At 31.8% G+C, this 27,541-nt stretch overlaps 1 protein-coding gene and 2 long non-coding RNA genes across 6 annotated transcripts; 2 read left to right on the forward strand and 1 right to left on the reverse strand.

Moving 5' to 3' along the window:
- Positions 1–3,312: 3,312 nt before the first annotated feature.
- Positions 3,313–24,050, forward strand: LOC105317744 (uncharacterized). Of its 3 annotated transcripts, none has more exons than XR_010712652.1 (4): positions 3,313–3,501; positions 4,653–4,872; positions 6,812–8,211; positions 11,571–11,850. It is a non-coding gene; the product is annotated as an uncharacterized lncRNA (long non-coding RNA). The 3 variants fall into 3 exon arrangements; XR_010712651.1 differs by lacking the exon at positions 11,571–11,850 and adding an exon at positions 23,655–24,050 and having other exon boundaries at positions 3,314–3,501; positions 6,812–8,206; XR_010712650.1 differs by lacking the exon at positions 11,571–11,850 and adding an exon at positions 23,655–24,050 and having other exon boundaries at positions 3,315–3,501.
- On the forward strand, positions 13,457–20,333 carry LOC117687979 (uncharacterized). Its single transcript, XR_010712649.1, has 4 exons — positions 13,457–13,957; positions 16,077–16,215; positions 17,384–18,529; positions 18,932–20,333. It is a non-coding gene; the product is annotated as an uncharacterized lncRNA (long non-coding RNA).
- On the reverse strand, positions 16,130–19,718 carry LOC117688898 (uncharacterized). 2 transcript variants are annotated; one of them, XM_066080922.1, is made up of 3 exons: positions 19,586–19,718; positions 18,997–19,267; positions 16,130–18,602 (listed from the first exon to the last, which is right to left on the reverse strand). In XM_066080922.1, exons 1-3 carry the CDS (start codon positions 19,650–19,652, stop codon positions 17,414–17,416), a joined length of 1,527 nt encoding a protein of 508 aa, XP_065936994.1. In that variant the 5' UTR covers positions 19,653–19,718; the 3' UTR covers positions 16,130–17,413. The 2 variants fall into 2 exon arrangements, with proteins under 2 accessions (XP_065936994.1, XP_065936993.1); XM_066080921.1 differs by lacking the exon at positions 19,586–19,718 and having other exon boundaries at positions 18,997–19,346.
- Positions 24,051–27,541: the final 3,491 nt, after the last annotated feature.

Consider the following 27,541-nt stretch of genomic DNA (forward strand, 5'->3'; position numbering starts at 1 on the left):
AAAACAGTTTATTAAGACATATGACTGAATTTGAAAGAATGTTAATAACCTTTACTTTAAATACCTTACCTAAAGTCAAAATTTGTTTGATTATTTACAAGATAAACATTTATTGTAATTGTAAAATATCACCTTTTTAAGTGAAGGTTTTACAAAATGACCCCCCAAAAAAATACAATTTAAAAACCCCATTATTGGTGGGCTGTCTGTTTTGGGTGTGTTCTCCGAACGCCTACTGCTCAATTAAAATTAATAATTGGTCTAGGCAATAAGGGGCCCTCTAAGGGGACACCGGTAGACTTCACCTATATATACTTTGGTTTTTTATTTTGGTTTTACAATATTTTACTATGTAAAAAATATAACATAATAGGATTGGGCAGCAGGCAATCTGCCTATTTGAGCCCTCTCCTTTAACAGTAATTTGACAAACATTTATGGTACAATGTAACAATAGAATATAGTTGAGAAAAACAAAGGAACAATATGTGGAATTAAGATTCTTGGTACCAGGTATTATTTATGTACAAAATGAAAAATAGTTGTAGAAAGCAAGCGGTTCAGCTGTTTGAATGACACTGTGAATAATGCATTAAATCTTTTGGTAGCTAATACATAATCATGTACAAACCTAAATATAGCAACTTTTTGTTATAAGGCAAACTACTGTCCCCATATAACGATGGGGATATCTAAATGTAAATTACTTATTGACTGAATAAAAACTTGCCTCTGTGCATCATAATGTGGACAGACAAAACAATAATAATAAGCATGCATTTTCAGATACATAACCACACATATCACAAATAGAATTTTCACACAAAAAATGATTGAATATGTCAGCATTTAAATTGCTTGCATTATTTCTTATCTGACAATGTATAATATTTGCTTTTCTGTTTTCAAAGTCATAAAGTTTGTTTTGCTTTCTTAAGAATATGTTTTTATGGCTTTTTTGAATGAAGACTCAGTTGGTAAAATTCTAATGTGAAGAGGTAATTCATTCCATAATTTTATGGATGAAGGTAGAAAACTGTTCATAAAGGCAGTTGTTTTTATATACTTTGGTTACATCAGGGACGTATATACATATTAGTATATACGTCCCTGGTTACATACATTATCATATTAGTATCTGTGTAAATATTGTATATATACTGCTATGTGTCAAAATAAAAAGAAAATTGTATATATAATGTTATGCAATTTTAAAATATTATTTTATTGTTTTAAATTAAATGTTGTGCTGATAAATTAAATAAATATATCAAAATTGATTCAATGTTCTCTTTTTATTTATGCAACAATTTTAGTTATAAAGACATTCAAAATTTAACAAAAATGACAAACTGTTATATTATTTTTCATTCAAGGAAACACAGGTAAGTCTACCTGTGCCTCTTTAGAAGGCCCCATAATTGCCCAGTATAATTGAATAATGATAATTGGGCAGTAGGCGTTCGGAGAAGCCCTGTTTTGTTGACAATGACAATTCTTACGAGTTGAGAAATAACTTCTATTAATAAAATATCTGTACATGTTATGAAGATCATGCTTTAAATAATCGATATCTATAATAAAAGATCAGCTACTTGGTTCAAATATTTAGTTTTTAAGTCCTTGAAAAAATAACCAAAAGCATTGTATTAGAAAATAATAAACTACCTTTTAATCAAAACCAGAGTTTTACAGAACTAAAGGATATTACAATTCCAATAATTGTCGGATTCATAAAATTAAAAGCACATGGGTAAAAATGTACAAACAAATGCAAATGCTTTGTTCCTAATTTTGTATGGTTTCTACCTGCATATACTTGCATCCTTTATTCCAAGAAGTGAAAAAAATGTACTCCTGGCGTAAAAAAAAACGTACCCTGGAGAAATCGTAACAAGAATTGAAGTACTTATAAAAACTGTTGTAATGCAATAAATAACTTCAATAAGCAGTTATATCATTTTTGCTTGCATCATTGTTTACATATTCACTCACGTATATTATAAATAAATACACAATGTAGGCACGTAGCATCGTTTTTTTACAGTGTGTGTGTGTAGGGGGAGGCGCATCCTAAAAAAAGCTTGACAACTAAAATAAATCGCAAATCGTGTAAATCCTCATACGCGGGGAGAGAGGGGTGGGGGGTGGGGGTTGATAAACAAGAATATGCGTTTACCTATAACTTCAGTAATATAAATTTCATTTCCATTTTCACTGCTTTTATTATTATTTTCTCAGTCAGTTTTTCCATGCTCCGAAAAAAGCTGAGGCAAAACTTTTGTTAATTCGTTTTTGTTTATTAAAACAAAAGAAAAATGTCTGCTGAAAAAAATGGAAGAGGGGAGCGAGCCCCAAACCCCGTCCTGTTTCGTGCCGTCATTATTTGTGTGTACACATAAGCAATCGTTGCCTGAGGTTAAACTAGTCTGCAATTTATCAATCGATACAGTTTTAGTAAAATCATTAAGAAATATTATAGCTTTTAATCCAACATCATTGGAGAATTAAAAGATTAATATAATACTAAAAACAATATAATGGTTTTGTGTATTATTATTGTGTGTATTCATTTATCTATTCATATTCATGTGTTTTATATGAATCTGTATATCTATTATCTCAATATGTATCCATATATGTTAGGCGTGTCCCAGTTTATAATGTTTGGCCGGAATTGACATGCATTACTATTATCTAATAACTAGACTTTGACCCGTGCGTGCAAGGGTTGACATTGTATATGATGTCGGACAATTTCTACTATATTTTGTACATTTGTAAAATTGTCTTAGAAATTTCTTAATTTCTCTTCTTATCAAACCCAGATAATATATTTTTACGAAACTGATTGAAACAAATTACATTACACACAAATTCAAATTAATGTGCATAAAAATGTACAGACAAATCTATATGGTTTGTTCCCATTATTGCATTTTGGTTTCTTTCCGCATTTAATTGCATCGCTTACTTCAAAGAAAAAAAATATATTGTACTCTTGGCGAGAAAGTACTTTGATAAATATAAGCAATCAAGCGATCATCATTATTCAGCAAATAAAAATTTTCAAAGTATAAAAATAATTGATAATTCAGATAAAATCTTGTTTTAAAAGCGTACTTAGTTTTAAATTGTAAATCCTCTATGCCGTAAAAAAACACACTTTTTCTGCACGGTTGACGACATGCACATGATGAACAAGTTTTGATTTTTGAAAAATCGTCACTTAAATATTCCAGAACCCTGTTTTTGTAAACACCTTCATACGTTAAACAATGGTCTTCTTTTTAGAATATATGATGAATAATAACAATACGTCAAACTGAATAACAAAAGTTTCTTAAGGTGGACCATTTGAAGGTCGATTTTGAAAAACAGGAAAAACCAATCATTAATTATTTATACAACATGTTGCAGGGTCCTATAAATACTCTAAAAACATTTGTGTTGTATGCAATCGTTTATTAGTCGGGAATCTTAGCATCTTGTAACGGTAAGGTAAGACATAAATTTTGTTGTTAGTGTTGACGATGATGACAACAATAATGGTTGTGTTTAGGAAAATTTTGATTGACGCAACTTTGAAATGATGTCAGTTCTCTATAGGCCAATGTTACACCTGAATGTACGTTTACATGGCTACTGCACTCTTGCTGTATAACCTTTAAATCCTCTAAAAATAACACAATAAATGACATTTTTTATTGTCATAAATATTGGAATATATCTAAGATTCTGTTCTTCAATTGATGCATACACGATATTTATCTCAATTCTTTGTAAATAGACCTATAATACTTGAAGAGTAAAATTCTCTACTTTCTTGACAAAGGAAATCTGAATGAATTTTTTTGGCTTCAATCATTTCTTTACTTTTTGTTTCTCTCTCTTAACATCTAGTCTTGTGACTCGAAATTAAGAGAGTGGGACCTCGCTATGGATACAATTATTGTGTCCAGAATACACGTCTATTCTTGGAAATTTCAGTCAATATATCAATGAAAAAATGACTTAAATGTTAGAAGACAAGTTATGAGAGAGATACAGAACTAAGAATTTATTGTTAGGTAAATTAAGCGCGAGTCTTATATTTGTTTACAAATAATGTAAAGGATGAAAATACCATTTCTTTGACAAAATGACTTGGGGCAAACAAGGTAGACTGATCCAATATGTTCAGAAACAATATTATCCACAGAAAAGGCAACATTTGTTTAAAATTTATACACAAAAAATTATGTAAACAATTACAAGGTCCGAGCTTTGTTTACAATCGAAAGAATTACAAATCATTTATCTTCCTTATAACTTTCATGTAATATTTGACAGTAAAATTTTGACAAAGTATATTAAATACCCATTTTATCATTTGGAACATTAAGAATGGGGGTGGGGGGTTAAAATGTTGAACTCAAATCATTTCTAAGTCCCCTTAGCTTTGCATGTTTCAGAGGAGTGTATAGTGAAGAAATGAAAATCAACAATAACAACACAGTTGTGTTTATTGGTCCCGCCCTCTAAACGGTCACAAGGTTATCATATAACTTTTATTTGTATTGTTGCCATAAACTGTACTTTTAATTTAACACCTTGTCCTAAATGAGTCATACATTCATCCATGAGCGTCTTAAAGTCGTCTTATTTTGTAGATGACACGTGTTGTTGTATTGAACCTCGTTTTTCTGCTGGGTGTAGTAATTTTTGGAGCGAGTTGTATTTCCTTTGGCCCGTGTAGGGCTTCCTGTGACCCCTGTAATAGATTGTGTCAGGAGATTGGTCATCAGTTCGGGGATTGTGACCGTATCTCTACCTGTCCTTCGTCCACACCATTCCGCTGTGATTGTTTCGTGCATCCATAGAGAGACCAGGGTTAGTCGTAGTAATGGTGTCCATCGAGAAATACAGCCATAACTATTGACAGATGTTACTCATATGTATAACTTATACATTACAACATCTATTTTCTAATATCAAGTTTAATTTGTTGTGTAAATATCAAAGACTGACTTTGCTTGTAAGTTTTATTTTTTATATGCATTTAGCTTAGGGATTTGGATAACATAAATCAAAATCAACAATTTATTTACGATCAAGAAGACTTAACGTTGGTTGACGTTTCAATCTGAAAAACAAGATGTATGTAATAGCGTTTCATGAATTTACTTTTTTTCTATAAAAACCACAACCTATATCGTAAAACCAACAGTTGCATATAATATCAAAGAATCCCTAAAATTAACCTAACAGCTTGTTGTTTCATCGTGATAGAGCAAAATCAAAACCCAAAAAGCTTACTACATATGTTTTAAAAAAGACTAGCTCATTTATACATCAGTATCATTTGTCATTTGAGTCAGTTACAGTTGTAATCTTTATACATGCAGCCTAAAGTTCTAGTTTCATGTTTCTTTAAAAAATAAATATGCTCGATGATATTTACATGGACCAACATTTCACATCAGGAATGATCAGACTGTAAATTGAGACACCGCCCTATATAAAATTCACACTCTTTACTAATCAATAAATTGATTCTCGATCATCCGGGGCACAACTCCTGATCATGAACAGGTTCATAAAAACAAATCTAGGACATGGTACAATTTTGGTCAAATTTTCTTTTTTACAGTGCTTTAGTAATGCTTTCATATTAATTAACCAAAATTTGAGTGTCAGTCGAGGAAATATAAGCAAGACAAGAATGTTTTTGTTTACATTGTTAATTTACCGGTAAAAATTTCAAGCTGATTTTTTTCTTTCCACAAATTGTTTTGAACATAAATAAACAGATCCTAGCCTTTGTTGCATTTATTTTAGGTCTTGCTGGGAAATTTGGTTGGCTAATACAAATGTCTTACTAAAGTATTGGATACATTTAAACATTAAAAACGAATAAAGAAATATTGATCAAATTTGTGACCACACCCCTTTAATCATTTTATCAAAATCCTTTTGTTGGAAAAATCAAAATTAAGCACAGCTAAAATATGTAAATCATCAGCATTGTCAACAGGTTTATATGACACTTGCCTTTTTTAGAACAAAAAAGGTAATGTTTTAAGTCGGATATAAGTCTGAAAGTTTCTCTTCTCTGAGAGAAAGAATTAATCCAGTCCTTTCTGTCATAGAATGGAAATCGTTATGCTTATAATTTTTGCTGACGAAAGAAATTGGCATTTTATTCTCTATACGCTAAATGATCAAATGAAAAAAGGTTACAACTTGAATTCAACAAAATTAGAATTAGTGTAAAGTTATTTTCTCTTTTTAAATAAGCAACATTTTAATAAATGAAACTAAATAATGACAACGCTGCCAATAATTTATATCTATTTAGTCGCTTGAAATCAAATTAGTAAGAATATTGATGACACAATGCTGCAGGGACTTTATTCTAGTTCAGTTTCTATTTTTGATTTATATACGCATGTAAATTAATTCACATGATTGTGTTTTATTGAATGCAATGAATCAAAACGTTCATTGATATTAGAGGACGCAATATGTATGACCAAGTAAAAGAATCAAAGAATGTATACTCGTTTTGTAGGCATAAATATCAATTTTATACAATATAATTATTTTTTTATAAATTGTGTAAAAAAGAATTTCTAATGCGAATTTTATTACGGTGTAACAGGTCTGACAGTAGAAGATTCTTTCTAAACCTTTACGAAACACCCTCTTCCCAAGCAAACGAATTATTTGTGATATAAATTAACAATTTTCCTCATAAACAGCAAACACTGCATTAAGTTGATTTCTTCACATATTAAATGTGTGATCTTCCTTTCACTTTATATTGTAGATGACAAGAGTTGTAGCATTTATGCTTGTTTCTCTGCTTGGTGCCGTTTTTGTCGGGGTAAGCAGTGATCACCCGACGGATTATTATTGTGAGAACAACTGCAGATTTTGTGCCTCATATTGCCTGAGCTTTATCCATCCGCACTGGAGCTGTTTAAGAAACTCAGTGTGCCCTTCGTCGTCACCATATCGATGTATTTGTTACGCTTGATAGAGCAAGCGGTAATTGTCACCAAGACACTCGGTTGTTTATTTAGCAAATCATTTTAACAAGACATATTTAATTGTATTTAAGAGAATGTGAAAACCTTTAGTTCATGCCATTAACAGATTGTAAACTTTTGTTTGATTATTCGAAAAGTACACTTTTTTATGATTGAAAAATGTCATTATTTTAAAATAGCTGTTTGACAAAATAACCAAAAAAAAACAAAAAAAAAAAAAAAAAAACAGAAAAAAAGAATTAAAAAAAACTGTGCTGCTAGTCTGTCCATCTTGTCAATGTCATTCCCTACAAGTTTATTCAAAATTGAGAAATAACATCAACTGAATAATTACTTTGATGACGATACGACGATTATGTTTCAAATAATAGATTTTTTTTAAAATTAAAACTGCTTTGTTCAATTTTTAGCCTTTAAGTCACTAACAAATTCATCAATAGCATTGTCTTTGAAAATTATAAACTTTCTTCTAATCAAACCCAGATAATATTTTTTTAACAAAACGGTTGAAAATAATGAATATATTGTCTGGTTACACAAAAAATTAAATGCACATGCATAAAAATGTACAAACAAATCAATATGGTTTGTTCCCAATTTTGTACGGTTTCTTCCCGCATTTAATTGCATCGTTTTCTTTCAAGAAGTAAAAAATACTGAACTCTTGGGGAGAAAGAAAGAGCAATCAAGCTATAATTTTCATCATCATTCAACAAACAAAAAATTTCAAAGTTAAAAATAAAGGATGATTCAGATAAAATCGCGTTTTGAAAGCGTATTTACTTTTAAATTGTAAATCCGCTAAGGCGTAAAAAAATATATATACACTTGCTCTGCACTTTTTCTGCACGGTTGACGACATGCACGTGATAAACAAGATTTGATTTTTAAAAAATCGTCTCGTAAATATTCCAGAACACTGTTTTTGTAAACACCTTCATACGTTAAACAGTGATCTTCTTTTTAGAATATATGATGAATAACAACAATACGTCAAACTGAATAACAAAAGTTTCTTAAGGTGGCCCATTTGAAGGTCGATTTTGAAAAACAGGAAAACCAATCATTAATTAATTACTTAAACAACATGTTGCATGGCCCTATAAATATTCTAAAAATATTTGTGTTGTATGCAATCGTTTATTAGTCGGAAATCTTAACATCTTGTAACGGTAAGGTAAGACAAAAATTTTGTTGTTAGCGTTGACAACATTTTTTCAGCGTTGACGATGATGACAACAATAATGGTTGTGTTTAGGAAAACTATTACAAATTTTGGTTGACCCAACTATGAAATAATATCAGTTCTCTATAGGCCAATGTTATACCTGACTTTACGTTTGCATGGCTACTGCACTCTTGCTGTATAACCTTAAAATCCTCTTAAAATAACACAATAAATGACATTTTTTATTGTCGTAAATATCGGAATATATCTAAGATTCTGTTCTTCAATTCATGCACCCACGATATTTAACCCAATTTTTTGTAAAGAGACCTATAATACTTGAAAAGTAAAATTCTCTACTTTCTTGACAAAGGAAATCTGAATGAATTTTTTTGCTGCAATCATTTCTTTACTTTTTGTTTCTCTCTCTTATCTTCGAGTATTGAGACTCGAAATTGAGAGAGTGGGAACCCGCTATGGATAAAATTATTTTGTCCAGAATGCACGGATCTATTCTTGAAAATTTCAGTCAATATATCAATGAAAAAATGACTTCAATGTTAGAAGTCAAGTTATAAGAGAGATACAGAACTAAGAATTGATTGTTAGGTTAATAAACCTCGAGTCTTATATTTGTTTACAAATAATGTAAAGGATGAAAATACTATTTCTTTGACAAAATGACTTGGGGCAAACAAGGTAAACTGATCCAATATGTTCAGAAACAATATTATCCACAGAAAAGGCAACATTTGTTTGAAATTTATTCACAAAAAATATGTAAACAATTACAAGGTCCAAGCTTTGTTTACAATCGAAAGAATTACAAACCATTTATCTTGCTTATAACTTTCATGTAATATTTGACTGTAAAATTTCGACAAAGCATATGAAATACCCATTTTAATGATTTTGAACATTAAGAATGGGGGGTTAAAATTTTGAACTCAAATCGTTTCTAAGTCCTCTTAACTTTGCATGTTTCAGAGGAGTGTATAGTGAAGAAATGAAACTCAACAATAACAACGAAGTTGTGTTTTTTGGTCTCGCCCTCTAAACGGTCACAAGGTTATCATATAACTTTTATTTGTATTGTTGCCATAAACTGTATTTTAATTTAACACCTTGTCCCAAATGAGTCATACATACATCCATGAACGTCTAATAGTCGTCTTATTTTGTAAATGACACGTGTTGTTGTATTGAACCTCGTTTTTCTGCTGGGTGTTGTAATTCTTGGAGCGAGCTGTATTTCCTTTGGCCCGTGTAGGTCTTCCTGTGACCCCTGTAATAGATTGTGTCAGGAGATTGGTCATCAGTTCGGGGATTGTGACCGTATCTCTACCTGTCCTTCGTCCGCACCATTCCGCTGTGATTGTTTCGTGCATCCATAGAGAGACCAGGTTTAGTCCTAGTAATAGTGTCAACCCAGTAATACAGCCACTATTGACAGATACTACTGTGAATCTCATATGTATAAATAACTAATACATTACAAAATCTATTTTTTAATGTCAAATTTAATGTGTTGTGTAATTATTTAAGACTGACTTTGCTTATAAGATTAATTTTTTATATTTTTCTAGATTAGGGATTTGGATAACATTAATCAAAATCAACAATTAATTTACGATCAAGAAGACTTAACGTTGGTTGACGTTTTAATCTGAAAAACTGAGAGAAGTATTGAATTTCGTTTCATGAACTCAATTTTTTTTTCCATAAAAAAACCACAGTCTATATCGTAAAACCAACAGGTGCATATAATATCAAAGAATCCCTAAAATTAACCTAACATCTTGTTTTTTCATCGTGATAGAGCAAAATTAAAACCCAAAAAGCTTACTACATATGTTTAAAGAAAGACTAGCTCATTTATACATCAGTATCATTTGTCATTTGAGTCAGTTATAGTTGTAATCTTTATACATGAAGCCTAAAGTTCTAGTTTTATGTTTCTTTAAAAAATAAATATGCTCGATAATATTTACATGGACCAACATTGATCAGATTGTAAATCGAGACACCGCCCTATATAAAATTCACACTCTTTACTAATCAATAAATTTATTCTTGATCATCCGGGGCACAACTCCTGAACAGGTTCATAAAAATAAACCTAGGACATGGTACAATTTTGGTCAAATTCTCTTTTTTTTTTTAAATTTTTTACAGTGCTTTAGTAATGCTTTCATATTAATTTACCAAAATTTGAGTGTCAGTCGAGGAAATATAAGCAAGACAAGAATGTTTTTGTTTACATTGTTAATTTACCGGTAAAAATTTCAAGCTGATTTTTTTCTTTCCACAAATTGTTTTGAACATAAATAAACAGATCCTAGCCTTTGTTGCATTTATTTTAGGTCTTGCTGGGAAATTTGGTTGGCTAATACAAATGTCTTACTAAAGTATTGGATACATTTAAACATTAAAAACGAATAAATAAATATTGATCAAATTTGTGACCACACCCCTTTAATCATTTTATCAAAATCCTTTTGTTGGAAAAATCAAAATTAAGCACAGCTAAAATATGTAAATCATCAGCATTGTCAACAGGTTTATATGACACTTGCCTTTTTTAGAACAAAAAAGGTAATGTTTTAAGTCGGATATAAGTCTGAAAGTTTCTCTTCTCTGAGAGAAAGAATTAATCCAGTCCTTTCTGTCATAGAATGGAAATCGTTATGCTTATAATTTTTGCTGACGAAAGAAATTGGCATTTTATTCTCTATAGGCTAAATGATCAAATGAAGAAGGTTACAACTTGAATTAAACCAAATCAGAATTAATGTGTAGTTTTTTTCCCTTTTTAAACAAGCAACATTTTAATTAATAAAACTAAATATTGACAACGCTGCCAGGAATTTATATCTATTTAGTCGTTTAAAATCAAATTTTTAGTCGTTTGAAATCAAATTAGCAAGAATATTGATGACAGAATGCTGCAGGGACTTTATTTTAGTTCACTTTCTATTTTTGATTTATATACGCGTGTAAATTAATTTACATGAGTTTGTTTTATTGAATGCAATGAAACATTCACTGATATAAGAGGAAGCATTATGTATGACCAAGTAAAAGAATTATACTAATGTATACTCGTTTCATAGGGATAAATATCAATTTTATACAATATGATTTTTTTATCAATTGTGCAAAGAAGAATTTCTAATGCGAATTTTATTACGATGTAACAGTTCTGACAGTAGAAGAGTCTTTCTAAACCTTTACGAAACACCCTCTTCCAAAGCAAATGAATTATTTGTGATATAATTTAATATTTTTTCTCATAAACAGCAAACACTGCATGAAGTTGATTTCTTCAAATATTAAATTTGTGATCTTCCTTTCACTTTATATTGTAGATGACAAGAGTTGTAGCATTTACGCTTGTTTCTCCGCTTGGTGCCGTTATTGTCGGGGTAAGCAGTGATCACCCAACGGATTATTATTGTGAGAACAACTGCAGATTTTGTACCTCATATTGCCAGACCTTTGGCCATCGGTACTGGAGCTGTTTAAGAAACTCAGTGTGCCCTTCGTCGTCACCATATCGATGTATTTGTTACGCTTGATAGTGCAAGCGGTGATTGTCCCCAAGACACTCGGTTGTTTATTTCGGAAATTAGCAACATTTTAATTAATAAAACTAAATATTGACAACGCTGCCAGGAATTTATATCTATTTAGTCGCTTAAAATCAAATTGGCAAGAATATTGATGACACAATGCTGCAGGGACTTTATTTTAGTTCACTTTCTATTTTTGATTTATATACGCGTGTAAATTAATTTACATGAGTTTGTTTTATTGAATGCAATGAAACATTCACTGATATAAGAGGAAGCATTATGTATGACCAAGTAAAGGAATTATACTCATGTATACTCGTTTCATAGGGATAAATATCAATTTTATACAATATGATTTTTTTTATCAATTGTGCAAAGAAGAATTTCTAATGCGAATTTTATTACGATGTAACAGTTCTGACAGTAGAAGAGTCTTTCTAAACGTTTACGAACCACCCTCTTCCCAAGTAAACGAATTATTTGTGATATAAATTAATAATTTTTCTCATAAACAGCAAATACTGCATGAAGTTGATTTCTTCACATATTAAATTTGTGATCTTCCTTTCACTTTATATTGTTGATGACAAGAGTTGTAGCATTTACGCTTGTTTCTCCGCTTGGTGCCGTTATTGTCGGGGTAAGCAGTGATCACCCGGTGGATTATTATTGTGAGAACAACTGCAGATTTTGTACCTCATATTGCCAGACCTTTGGCCATCGGTACTGGAGCTGTTTAAGAAACTCAGTGTGCCATTCGTCGTCACCATATCGATGTATTTGTTACGCTTGATAGTGCTAGCGATAATTGTCACCAAGACACTCGGTTGTTTATATCGGAAATTAGTTTAACAAGACATATCTAATTGCAATTGAAACATTGTAACAACCTTTAGTTTATGCCATTAACAGATTGTAAACTTTTGTTTGATTATTTAAAAATTTGTACATTTGTAAAATTGTCTAAGAAAAGTTAAATTATTCTTCTAATCAAACCCAGATGAAATTTGTTTACGAAATTAATGGAAACTTCAAATTATATTACACACAAATTCAAATTAATATGCATAAAAATGTACAAACAATTCTTTATCGTTTGTTCCCAATTTTGTATTATGTTTTCTTTCGCATTTAGGTGCATCGCTTTCTTCCAAGAAGTAAAAATTGTTTTGTACTCTTGGCGAGAAAGTACTTCGATAATTATAAGCAATCAAGCAATCATCATCTTTTAAAAAACAAAACATTTCAAAGTTAAAAATATTGGATAATTCAGATAAAATCTCGTTTTGAAAGCGTAATTACTTTTAAATTGTAAATCCTCTATGGCGTAAAAAAAATATACAGTTTCTCTGCACTTTTTCTGCACGGTTGACAACATGCATATCATAAACAAGTTTTAAATTTTGAAAAATCGTCACGTAAATATTCCACAACCTTGCTTTTGCAAACACCTTTTTACGTTAAACAATCACCTTCTTTTTAGAATATATGATGAATAATACATATACGTCAAACTGAAAACAAAAGATCCTTAAGGTGCACCATTCGAAGGTCGATTTTGAAAAACAGGCAAAACCCATCACTATATAATTACTTATCCAACTGGTTGTATGGCCCTATAAATGCTCGAATATCATTGTGTTGTATGCTATCGTTTATTATAGTCTGTCCCAGGTTCTCGGTTCCGGGATATTTTGACAATTTTTAATAAATGTCAGAGAATTTTTTAGTAAAATGAATAAAATTAAACGCTAACAAAAATTTCCAAACAAAATAACAGGTAACTGACCGCATAAATGTTCCCTTAGTTATGTATGAGCCGATTTTCAAAGTCTACGGGACTTTACAATGTTAATTTCGGCCATTGCTGCCAAGCGTACGAGGGAGTAGTTATTATTTTTCATGCGCTTTAAAATAAATCGAAAAAAAAATAAAACATAATGTTTTATTTAATCTGTGCAAATATAAATGATAATTTAGCTATTTAGCGAGACTGTTAGTTATCCTTTTGTAAATTCTAAGTCAGGAAAACATAAATCCGAGTGTGATGCAGTACAACTAATGATGACCTATATATCGATACGTATAAGTTACGATGCGCTGACATTTTAAGCATGATGAGTGACTGTTGGGACTGTGAACGTTTCAATGACAGCGCAACTGGAAAGCTTTTTACAAAGGTATGTTAATATTTTGTTCTATGTATCGTAAATGGTTTGATAATAAGAGCAATCATAATACTTCAGTTGTAACTTGTTTATAAATGAATCTGCAGTGCGAAAGCGAAAGTAGGGTACCCCTGTGAGTTTTTGTTGAACACATACCGTTAAATCAATCACTTAATATATTAAACAGGAATAGATTGAAATCCTCACAAACTTGACAATAACCTACTGTTAATTTGACATTGGCACACTTGTAAATCTGTGGGCCAATGATTATATCATGTGAATGAAAGTAGGGGTGGAAAAACATTCAAAGAATCAGCATTATAAAAGAGCATTCTTCTTGAAATTTTGTTCATTGCTTTTCTCTAACCCACAGCTTAAAATTTTAATTGTTTATTGATTAATTAGTTCAATTTCTAAACATGTATTTTACCTTACTTTTGAAATTTAAAAATAGAATTGTATTTATTTATTTTAATTTTATACTGTTATTAATGGTTATAATAACCAGGCCAAGATACATGTATGTATGATAATTTATTTCATGTAAATTACCAACCATAAGCCAAAGAATTATTTGATATCTGCAGTATTTTGTTTCCTGTTCCATTTATGGCTTTAAATGATAATATAATTTCATTAATGAAATAGTTTCTTTTAATATGTTATAGAATTATATATTTTTTTATGCCATTCTTAAAAAAGTTTGTTTAGAATTGCCGCATGGAGGTTTCTAGACCCAGGAGAGAGGGGATGGGGATTTTTTTTTCAAATTTGAAATTTATCTTATCAAATTTTGATAAAAAGAAAAATCTCCATATAAAAACTTCTTTTTCGCAAATAAAATTTCATCATGGGGGAGGGAATTTCAATGAGGTGTAAGGCAATTCCAAACAAACAATAATTTTACTTTGGCCTTATGCAAGATCCAATTACAAACATCAGAGGTCATCTAATTCGAGCAAGCTGAACAATTTAAAACAATATTAATATGCCAGCTGTTTTAAAATTTTGAACAGCAAGAATATTCATCAATTGAAATTAGTTCAAGAAGTCATCAATAGGACAAAATATTGCTGAACTACAAGTACCTGTATACAAAGCAGAAATTGTTATTAAAATTTTTAGCAACTTGCAATTTACAGCTAATATCCATATTAATCCCATTCAGCATCTACATTATAGTATTAAACATAGTTTTTAAAAAAAAAAAAACAACAAGGAGAAATGTTATTATAATTTTATAATGTTTATTTTGTACAGAGGTCATTCATGATCAAACCTTTTGTTTTCATTATAACATGAAAGATAATCATTAACAATATATTTTATAATGATAGATGTGAAGTTAAAATTAGATGTTTGATATCATATTATCACAGATGTGCAGCATCACAGTCTTTACATGTGATATTAATAATGGAAATTTTCAATTTCAAATTCAACAACAAAGCGGCAGAATGAAGTTACTTGTATTTGTAAACTAAGCAACTAATCAAAGATGTGCAATATCACAGTCATTACATGTAATTATTATAATTGAAATTTATAATTGCAAATTCAACAACAATTAAAGCAGCAAAATGAGGTTACTTGTTTTTATAAAATAAGCAACCAATCACAGATATGCGATATCACAGTCATTACATGTGATAAATATAATTGATATTTACAATTTCAAATTCAACAACAATTAAAGCAGCAAAATGAGGTTACTTGTATTTTTAAAGTAAGCAAACAATCACAGATATGAAATATCACAGCCATTACATGTGATAAATATAATTGAAATTTACAATTTCAAATTCATCAACAATAAAAGCAGCAAAATGAGGTTACTTTTGTTTATAAAGTAACCAACCAAATCACAGATATGAAATATCACAGTCATTACATGTAATAATTATTATTGAAATTTACAATTTCAAATTCAACAACAAAGAAGCAAAAGGAGGTTACTTGTATTTGTAAAGTAAGCAACCAATCACAGATTTGCAACATCACAGTCATTACATGTAATTAAATCAATTTAATTTATAAATTCATATTAATCACAAAATTTACAAAACGTGTGGGGAGGAAGCTACTGGTAATACATAATTGTGATTGAACTTGAATAACATATATACAGGTATTATAATGGAAGTCCCTGTTACAAAGAGAGAGCTGATCGCTATAGGAAGATTGATACTATAGATGAAGATCTGCTGACGAAGCCATTCATAACATGCAGAAGAAGAATAGTTGAAGTTTCACTTCTCAAAAGTCAGGTATACTAGTTCAGTATTGGGACTGCTTTTATAACTTACCATCTTCATATATATAGTCATTAAAATCAATGAAAAAGATTAACAATGGATGGAAAAGATCATTTGTACAAGTAGAAATCATTTGTAGATTAATTTGGGAGTTGTATTATGTTTGATCACCCTAAACAAGCATGCATTATTAGCACATTTAATTTATCATTCATTTGTAGTCATCATGCTACAAGACAGATCTAGAAGGTAGGGGCCCATACCCCTTTGAAAATTCAAATATATTAATAGGTCTCAGATGCATCAATTATGATTTATCAAATGATATTTTGTCTCGTAGCAAAAAGTATACAAAATATTTATTTATGTGAGCAATACTAGTACTCTGGGTGTTGGATGGACAACTTTACTGTTTTAAATATTATGAAAGTCGAGACAAACTCGAAGAATGAATATTTGTTGAAGAGAAGGATTAAAGTTTTTAAAAAATTATTTCAAACAGTATTCAGTATATTATTTAATCCTCATTGTTCAAAGAGAGGTAAAATATACTTGTCAATTATCATATTTACCTGTAAAAAAACTAATTAAAGATGCTTAGTTATAAATAGCAGTCCCATGAATAAAGAAATGAAACTAATCACTGATACAAAATTTCCAAAAAAGTTTAAATTACCAGTTCGTTAATAAATAATACATATACTGTGGAATCATTAGATTTCGTGGTGGCTCAATTTTCGTTGAATTCGTGGGTACCTCTCATCCACGAATCAACATCTTCCACGAATGAATATATAAGGGTTATAAAGTCATATTTCCTTCGTAGGTTTAAGAGAATACACGAAATTATGTCCCCATGAACCTGTAAAATTTAGGCAATCCACGAAAACTGCGGATATGAGAAATTGTTTTTACAAAATAATTGAAGGTAGGTTGCGTCTGACCTTAAAGACACAACATTTTAAAATATTTGGAATGTTGTGTTTCTGTCAGAATAACAAAAGATAAGCTACATTACCGGTACGTAAAATATTCTTTAAGATGTTTTCAAATATGTTTTCCCCCAAATTATGTGGGACTACATGTAAAGAATACTGGTACGCCACTTTTGAAAATTGAAAATTAATTATGAAATTAGGTGTAAATCAGTGATTAATTTTCTTTCTTTTACCTTTAAAAGGGAGCAGTTCTCCAGAGACCATGGGAAGGCTCATGAAGGAGCTGGATTCAGTCCATACAAAGCATTCCAACATTGGACACACTTACCTGACTTTAGAGAGGGCTTGGTACATATGCGGTGACTCCACCTCTTACACACCTCACACTCAACCCAAACAATCTTTCGAGACTTTCCAGGAGCATTGTAATCACCACATATGCAACAAGTGACTTCATTGTCAGACTCCTCAACGAAGCCCATGGATTCGTCAGAGTCAGAGTCATTTTCGTCATCACCAGAATCTGTGTCCATGTCACTGTCACTGTCTTCCGAGTCCGTCAAGTCTATGACCACAGGAGCAACCTCCTCATCCTGGACTCCGTCGAGTTTCCACAGTTTTTCTTCGACCTCTCTTATCACGTGACTCTCTACCTTACGCCACTTCTCAACCCCATAAGTTGATCTAGCCTGATTAAAGAGTTCCTTCACTTTATCTTTCTTAAATGTGGAATTGCTCCTGGCGACGAAACTTTTTAATTCAGCCCAGACCAACTCAATAGGATTAAGCTCACAGTGATAGGGAGGTAGACGCAAAACTGTGTGACCTGCCTTTGAAGCCAAATCGTCTATAACATATTTAGGACGAGGCTTATGTTGCTTCACCAATGTGATCAATTCAGCCTTGATCATTCCCGGGGCGTAATGGATACCCTTTCTATCAAGCCAAGACTGGATCTCGGCCTTCGGTGTCGACGAAGTCGGACACTTAGACTCAGGATCCAGATAACTGTGATAGGAAGCATTATCCATCACTATGACTGAATTAGCCGGTAGGTTAGGGAGCAACTGCTCAGTGAACCACTTCGTAAAGTTTTCCGAGTTCATCTCGTCGTGATAATCCTGGTTGCCTGTTTTCGACTCGAAAATAAGAGCAGATCCCGGGATCATGCCCACAGCCGAAGAACCTGCATCCACAATTATCAGACGAGAGCCTTTCCCAGATGGGACAAAACGCCCATGACCTCCACGATGTGACTCAAAGGCAGAGGTAGATGTCCTAGGACAGTCCACCCAATCTCCCCTTGCTACATGATTGGTGTTCAACCAAGTCTCATCCAAATACACAATAGGACGACCCTCCTCTCTAAACTTCCTAATGGACCTCAGGTAAGTATGTCGCATACTTACGATGTCATTCCGATCTCCAATGTAGCGTTGGTTGGAACCTGCTTTGTAGAACCTGAAAAAATGGATATCATGTTGTTATGCACCTATCATTTTTCATCACATAATTTTATTTTGGTTCGAATGTTTTATTGTCATTGGTCTTTGTCTATCATAGTCTGTTAAAATTTTACATTTTTAACATCATCTTAAGTACAAGATATATTGTCAATTTGCCATGTTAGGATGTAGACACCAATAATGAAGCTTTAAATGCAACCATGACACTCACTGACAGGTCCATCTATGGGCTATGGTATTCCAGGACCGTCATGACCTGTGAGGCATGTTTAATTGGCCATGATATGCTAAAGTAAAGTCTACCTGTAATTTTTATTTTTTCAGATCTAGAGTGCATATGACTCTTCAGTTTTACGTCATGACAAAGTGATTTGTCTTAATGTGCTTACCTGAACCCAAGATCCTTCACGAGTCTCCCCAATGAAGACTTGAAGAGCCTGACTCCCTTTTCTACCAGAACATCCGACAGTTGGCGCAATGAAACGTACTGGCCCTTCAACTGCATGTCATGGATGGTCCTCTTCATTAGGTCTGCATCGAAGTCATCCAGCTTCCTATCGGGTCCAGGTTTCTTCTTTGGAGCAGGGACTTGCAAATCCTCCACCACCATATCAACTGGGTCTTGCATAACTTTTCTCTTTAGAGTATTCTCAGATATTCCTATAGATGTAAAAACAGATTTTATTAAATATGTATTTACTAGTACATGTACCATGTAAACAAAACATTTGTGTTGCATGGATTAATACAAATTCATGCTAACAATTTTATAAATTTAGGTCTCTAAGCTAAGTCACTCAGAGAACCTACTGGCTTGCTATCTGTGAATGTAAGTTGTCATCCATGGTGCTTTGTGCCAATGTTGAATTTAATTTTCATCATTTGTTTTAGGAAAAAAATGCATCCAAAGTATCAAAAAGGATATCGATTTTTGAAAGGAATTTAATGAGTTTTCTATTTACAAAGACTTATTTTTACCAGTTGCGAGTGAGAGTCTTTTCAAAGGGTTTTTGATATTCTTCACTCTCCCCTGCTTGCATTCCATGGTAAAATGCTCATATATCTTCTTTAAAAGATCTGTAGGCTGTAGAAAAGAACATGCATGTTTTAGATTAAGAACACTAGAATCATTGCATAGGTGTTGGAAGCAGGGGACTGGGGGCTTTTGCAAAGTTAGTCCTAACCATTAGGCATATAGCATCAGGGAGGGGCCACCCCCCCCCCATTCAGGGAGGGGCCAACCCGCCCCCCCCCCACTTCTTCTCGCAGCAAGCATAATTGTTCATAAATTTTAATATCAAATAAAATATCAAAAGTGATATTGAAAATTGGACCCAGGGATTAGGAATTTTTCATGATTCTGGAGAAAAAAAATTTTTGGTAGGTAAGATTCTTTTTTGGAGTAATAGTTATACCCCTCCCAAACGGATTAGAATTTTCATGATTTTGGGAATTAGGTTTTTTTTTTGCTTGTCAGATTTCTGATGATTAGTCTAGCGCCCCCCCCCCCCCCCCACTTTCAATTTGCTTCCGACGTCACTGTATTCATTTGATTCAATACCTAATCATGTATAAAATTAACCTACAGAAAAGCAAAAAACATCGAATTCTATGTGAGCATTTTAATGATGTCAAATTCATTACTGCACACGCTTTAAGATTGCATGATTTTAACATTAAACACACTGTTATCTTCATATATCTGAATCGGATCAATTTGCCTTTTTCAAACATAGATATACCTGTATTAAGTAATAAACAGCTATGTTAAATAGTTCACTGTGATACTAGGAACTTGGTTGGCACCCCAGACCTTGAAAGTGAAAATAAAAATCCTTGCCAATTTAACCTTTTTAAAATTTTGTTCTATAGGTTAAGCTTACTTTTTTTTAAACTGTCCCCAAAAATGTGTGGGGGGAGGGGTATCTTTATTTTAAATTTATTTTAAAATATGTCAAATTGCATTGTTCATTTTGAGAAAAATGCTCCATGGTGTATACCTGTTTATAGTATTCCAGTTTATTCTATTCATTACAAATTAAATTTTGCAGGACAAGTATGTTATGTTTGTTGAAAATATATTCAGTCTGACTCTCTACATGATAGTACACCTGAATATACACTCAAAAACCAAAGAATATCAGTTTTTCTTCTTTTCCCTTTACTATTTTAAAGTATTTTTCATGGAAAACAGATGTTGGCACAATTTTTTTAATATGTGAAAATTTTGATTTATGATGAATATTATTCAATGATTGCTCATTTTTAATATGTTTTTAAATTTCAAACCCTTCATTGAAATAAAATTTTAAAGCTGTTATTTCCCTTGCAGTTTGTTTATGCAAATTAACTGATCTGATTAAAGAATGCTTTTTGCACATTAATGTAATTATCTTATATATATCAAGATCAAGATGTATATATAGCATTTATACACAGGTACCTGATATTTTTTTAAAATATTTTTTACAAGAAAATAATTCCATGTACTGGTACTATATTAAACAAAATAATTCCATGTACATAATACATGTAATTATATTAATTATAGAACATGGACAAGTACATGGAATTATTTTATTATAAAAATGTAAAAAAAAAAAAAAAAAAAAATGAACCTCAGGCGCCTGTGCATTTAAATTGTTTGTCCATTCACAACTTAATGTAGCATAATTTTGATCATTATAAGTTGTGAATAGCTCATATTGTTATAACATTTGAAGTGATTTTCAAGAACAATGCATGTTACAGTAATATAAATATAACTTTGTCCATTCACAACTTGTATTTTACACCCCCATACACCTTTTTTAAGAAATCCAAAATATTTCCATGTTATTGAAAGTTGTGAATGGCTCATGATATATCAGATTTACAAAAATGACTTCACTGTATTCTTTATGTATACGGATTTAATTAATTGTGGTCTAAAATGACATGGTACCTGTTGGTATTTAAACAAAGGTCATGGTCAAATTTTCGTGACATCATACAAAGCAGACAGCAAAGAAAACGTTGAGGATGTAACTTGAAATTCAAATCTTGCAGTGTTATGTCCAGGTGGTGATATATGGTCTTGCTTTTGGATTGCTATGGACGTTTATAAAATATGATAATTGTGTTGTTCTTCTGAGGATAAGGAATAGTTTCAACGATGATTTCAAGGTAGGCCTATGTGTTTTCAAAATACTGTATTAATCTCAAAGAAATAATGGAGAAATAAAACATTTGGATGGAAGATTTTACCGTTAAACGGTTTCAAATTACGCAACGTTGATATCATTAACGTGTATACTGTAGAATAAATAGAAACAATGAAGTCCTTTTTGCAATAAAATCGGAAAAACTCGAGTTGCAAGAAAAAAATTTACCTCCATACACTTGACTGTCTTCCCACCCTTAATCATAGGCATCTTTTTTTTTCTTCTTCTTCTTGTTTTTAAGGGTTTTTTTTTAAAGTCAAAAGCAGACTATATTAGGCCTATATTTTTGGTTATTCTCGGAGCAGATGTGTTAAATTAAACGGCAAGTACAGAAACTTTCCGAACGTAAGCGTGAACGCGATCAACGTGCGCGACGTTACATACGTCACAAACGTAAAATTACGTATAGACACGAACTTATGTGAATAATGACAGGCCCCTGCCGAAGTGGTAGCCATTTTCTCCAATGTTAAATTCCCGTAAGGATCGAATTTTTGGCTGTGTAGGTTAACTGTTAGACTTTGAAAAACTATGAATATAGAAGATGTCTTGGAAATTTTTCATATTATTGAATGGATATCTTTTTAACTCAGTGATATGTATAATTATCGAGTAATCGTGCAAAATCTGCATCCAAAAAATCTTGGGACAGACTATAGTCGGAAATTGTAACATCTTGTAACGGCAAGGTAAGATAAATAATAATTTTGTTAGTGTTAACGATGATGACAACGATAATGATTGCGTTTAAGCAAAGTACTACATATTTTGATTGACGCAACCATTAAATGGTATCTGTTTTCTATAGGCCAATGTTACATCTTGACTTTACGTTTGCATGCCTACTGCACTCTTGTCGTATAGCCTTTAAATCATCTGAAAATAACACTATAGATGACATTTCTTTAAGGTCCTAAGACTCTAAGATTCTGTTCTCCAATTGATGCATACACGATTTTCATCTCAATTCTTTGTAATTATAAATAGACCTATAATACTTGAAAAGTAAAATTCTCTACTTTCTTGACATAGAAAATCTGTGTGAATTTTTGCTGCAATCATCTCTTTACTTTTTGTTTTTCTCTCTATTATCTTCGAGTCATGAGACTCAAAGTTAATAGAGAGGAACCTTGCTTTGGATACAATTATTTTGTACAGAATATATTATTGAAAACTTCAGTCATTATATCAATGTAAAAAATGACTTAAATATTAAAAGTCATGCAGTTATGAGAGAGATACAGAACTAAGAATTCATTGTTAGGTAAATAAAGCTCGAATGTTTTATTTGTTTACAAATGATGTAAAGTATTGAACTACCATTTCTTTGATAAAATGACTTGTGGCAAACAAGTAAACTAATCCAATATGTTCGGAAACAATATTATCAACAGATAAGGCAACATTTGGTCGAAACTTATTAAAACAAACCACATATGTGAAAAATAACAAGGTCCGAGCTTTGTTTAGAAAACCAAAAAATACAAACTATTTATCTTGCTTATAACTTTCATATGATATTTGACTTTCAAATTTTTCAAAATACTCATTTTAATCATTCTGAACAATAAAAATGGGAAGGGGTTAAAATTTTGAACTCAAATCGTTTCTAGGTCCCCTTAACTTTGCAAGTCTTAGAGGAGTGTATAGTGAAGAAAAGTAAAACAACAATAACAACGCAGTTGTGTTTTTGGTCTCGCCCTCTAAACGGTCACAATTTTATCATATAACTTTTATTTGTATTGTTGCCATAAACTGTACTTTTAATTTAACACTTTGTCATAAATGAGTCATACATACATCCATTACATCCATGTACGTCTTATAGTCGTCTTATTTTGTAGATGACACGTACTGTTGCATTGAACCTCGTTTTACTGCTGGGTGTAGTAATTCTTGGAGCGAGCTGTACTTCCGTTGGCCCGTGTAGGACTTCCTGTGACCCTTGAAATATTTTCTGTAAGGATATCGGTTATCGGTTCGGGAATTGTGTCCGTTCCTCTACATGTCCTTCGTCCAGACCATTCCGCTGTGATTGTTCCAATCATCCACAGAGAGCCCAGGGTTAGTCCCAGTAATGATGTCCACCGAGTAATACACAGCCAAAACTATTGACAGATGCTATTGTTGATCTCATATATATAACTAACACATTACAACATCTATTTTTTATTGTCAAGTTTAATGTGGTGTGTAATTATTAAAGACTGACTTTGCTTATAAGTTTTATTTTTTATATGTATTTTAGCTTAGGGATTTGGATAACATAAATCAAAATCAACAATTAATTTACGATCAAGAAGACTTAACGTTGGTTGACGTTTTAATCCAAAAAGTAACGAAAGGTAGAACCGCTTTAACAAGAGGTTGGACTTTCTGTGGGATGTTTCTATCTACTTTCCTCATCAAAACAAGATAAATCAGATAATGACCCCTCCTTTCTTCTCATTCGCTAAGAGATGCTCATTAATAGTTATACACTGTCAAAACCGGAAAGTTGTTTGCCAAGATCTGCTTTGTTGTGTGAAATTGACGCTGTTTCAGCGAAATATACATCCCTGTATGAAGTCCGGTGAGTTTCACTGCGTTCAATATATTCATGTCTATTGGCCAATGACTGTGCGGTTAACCATGAGTTGACCCCGCCTTCGTCAAATCAGAGTTTGTAACAGACTGCCCAAAGTCCAAGCCTTTGTTAAAACGGTTCTAAGTAAGTGTGACAGTACCATTACTACATTAGGCAGCACATCTTAGAAAAGGCCAATCAACCCTACTCAAAGAATGTTTACCCCTAAAATAAAGATAGTTAGCAGTCTCGAGTCAATTCACCAAACGTGTTATTGCTGGATTGTTTTTTGTTTTTAACATTTACAAGGATAATTAAAGTATTGAACTTTATTGTGCTTATTAAAATCACAGAAATACAAATCATATAGTTAAAAAAGCTAAACAGGAACTTAGATAGAGCTGAAAAAAAAAAAGATTTATCATTTTAACACCTAAAGAACATGATAGACTGTGTTATTATACATATTCTTTCTGTCGGTATCTTAGTATTCCATTATAATGAATAAATCAAACAAAGAAAGATTTCCAATCTTGAGAAAATAAGAAGTGTTTCCCGGGTCATGAAATATTGGTATTTACCACTGGTAATTCCCAGCACCGGTTACCCGGTCAACCCTGACGATGTTTGTCTTCTTAGTCTCCTTAATTAACATATGGTTTATTCAAACCAACAGAAGTCCCTGCTACTTCTCCAAAGCCCTTTCGACCTTGTTATGAGCGGGTGAATTCAAGACTTGTCAAATTATAATGTCTTAAATTTTCTCTCTTTAAACACAACTATGTCTGGGCGAATTCAAGAAGGGGCGAAACTATTTGCAAGAATAGATGGGCGAAAAAATGGGACAGAAACAAAAAATCTACATACAGTATATAAAAATGGGGATTTTTATAAACAAATAAAATGTGTTATTTGGTGATTCATGCGGGATATGAAGGTGTTGACATTGCAGAAAAAATACATAACCCGCGTTACTCAAGGGGTCACCTGAAGCCGACATGGATATAATCTGCATGCCTGATTGCATTTAAACCTGTCTACATACATGTATCTATATAACACATGGAGAATGTGTCTTTACCACCAATTGTCGTAATCCATATGATTATGTCGGAGACAGAAGGACTAGTGGCCCCTTTGATGCAGACCACAAACTTAATTCATATATTTTTTTTCAATTCAAATTGTGAAATATGGTCTGATTATTATCTGGCGTTACAGAATCAAGCAGGGGTTTCAATTTAGCCTTTTACATGACCAATCAGATTTTCCGCTAATTAAAACAATTTGTTTTTTACAGGGAAATATTGACCCCATTTGATTTTCGTCCCTTTTGGCCTTGTTATGAGCGGGTGAATTGAAGACTTTTTGTAACAAAACAATTTTGTTTTTATTTTCCTAATTCATGACTGTAGATTTGTCAAATTGAAATGGATTAATTGATTATAAAAATGAATATTATGGAAATATTGTAAATTCTTTATTCCATGTTTGTTTAAAACATACTACTAATCTTTGTTTTTATTTTCCTAATTCATGACTGCTTTTCTTTGTTTGATTTAATTTCCAAAAAAAGGGAAGCAATGCTTGCGGTTTTTGAAAATTACAATATTTAATTATAATTAAGTCCAATAAACTTAAATGTCACAATGGAACGCACCATGACTAGGGCATATTTTTGCTATTTGCAGCCCTGCGCAATCGTGCAAATCGGTTAAAAAAAAATCATAATGTAATAAATATTAATTTTCTTTCACCTGAATTAGCTCAAAGTTATTAATAGAAAACCAATGAGTTTTAAGATTGCCTGATAAACAGTTTCTGGATGAAAAAATTTCTCACAAGCTTAAGTAGATCAATGATCAATACAAATAGGACAGCAGCTGAATATTTTTATTAATAAATTTATACATAAATTGCAGCTGATAGCTGTCAAACCGCCTGCATTTTGTAAATATATATGCAGTAAAGGGGCCTATTTTTGAAGCATCTCTTATTTGGTTCAAAACGATATTTTTTTATTTGCCAAAAACCTTGCCAACATGACTTTTAAATGTCTCACTTTATACGCTCATAAACTAACGTCTGGCAATGAATATATATAAATTATGTATATAAATACACTAGAATATGTTCTAATCCTTGTAGCGCCATCTCTGCATTGGTGAGGACTTGCGATAAAAACATCTGATATTGTAGAAATCGTCATGTAGATATCCCTCAATCTTAATTTTGCAAAACTATAAAAAAAACACAAAAAAAACCCCACATCCCTGCATTAAAAAACACAATGTCATGATGAATAATGCCAATGCATCAAACTGACTAAAAACAGATCCACAAGGTACAACATCTGAAGGTCGATTTTAAGACCAGGGAAAACCAAACCTCAATTTTTTCAATTTTAGCATGGTCCTATAGAAACTGGAATAACATTTCTGTTGTATGCATTTGTTAAGTAGTCGGAAGTCGAAATATTTATCTTGTAACGTTAAGGTAAGAAATAATAATATTGTTATTTATGGTGTCGGTGATGACAAAGAGAAAGATAAATATTTTACAAGTAAAAAGCATTAACGGTAACCTAACAACAAAACTTTATGATACATGCGAAGACCGCAGTTTTTCTTTCATAAAATTTCCTTACTTATGCAGCAATAGACCTTCATCACTTGCATATGTAGTTTTTGTCTCTAAGTTGATTCGATAAGCAAAGGCATGATATACGTATGAACAGTTTCTAAAGCGAGGCAAACTATTGACAAACGAGTTGATGAAACAAGATAATTAACTTCCTTGATTGAAGTTTTTGTATAAATGTGATCTTAGTAAAATATGTTTAATAATGGAATTACCCTTCACCCTTTCCCAGTGGACTCTCCCATTTGTATAAAACTGAGAGACACTGAGCGCCGTGTCATTCCTGTGTTAGCAGCTGAAGAAGAAGGTAACATAATTACATTTTAAAACCTCTGGACCACATAATTAGATCAGTGGCCCGAATAGAACCGAAGTTGTTCTTTTGTGAGGTATTGTTTATAAGGGGTGCCCTAAACCACATTACTGAAAGTTAATAATAGAAGGTAGCATATCCTTGGTTCTTGCATATTAATTTAATTATCAGAAATTGGGTTTACCGCCTTCATTTCCAATCGTTTCCTATTT

The sequence above is a fragment of the Magallana gigas genome, chromosome 4, assembly GCF_963853765.1.
Source record: "Magallana gigas chromosome 4, xbMagGiga1.1, whole genome shotgun sequence".
NCBI classification, from domain to species: domain Eukaryota; kingdom Metazoa; phylum Mollusca; class Bivalvia; order Ostreida; family Ostreidae; genus Magallana; species Magallana gigas.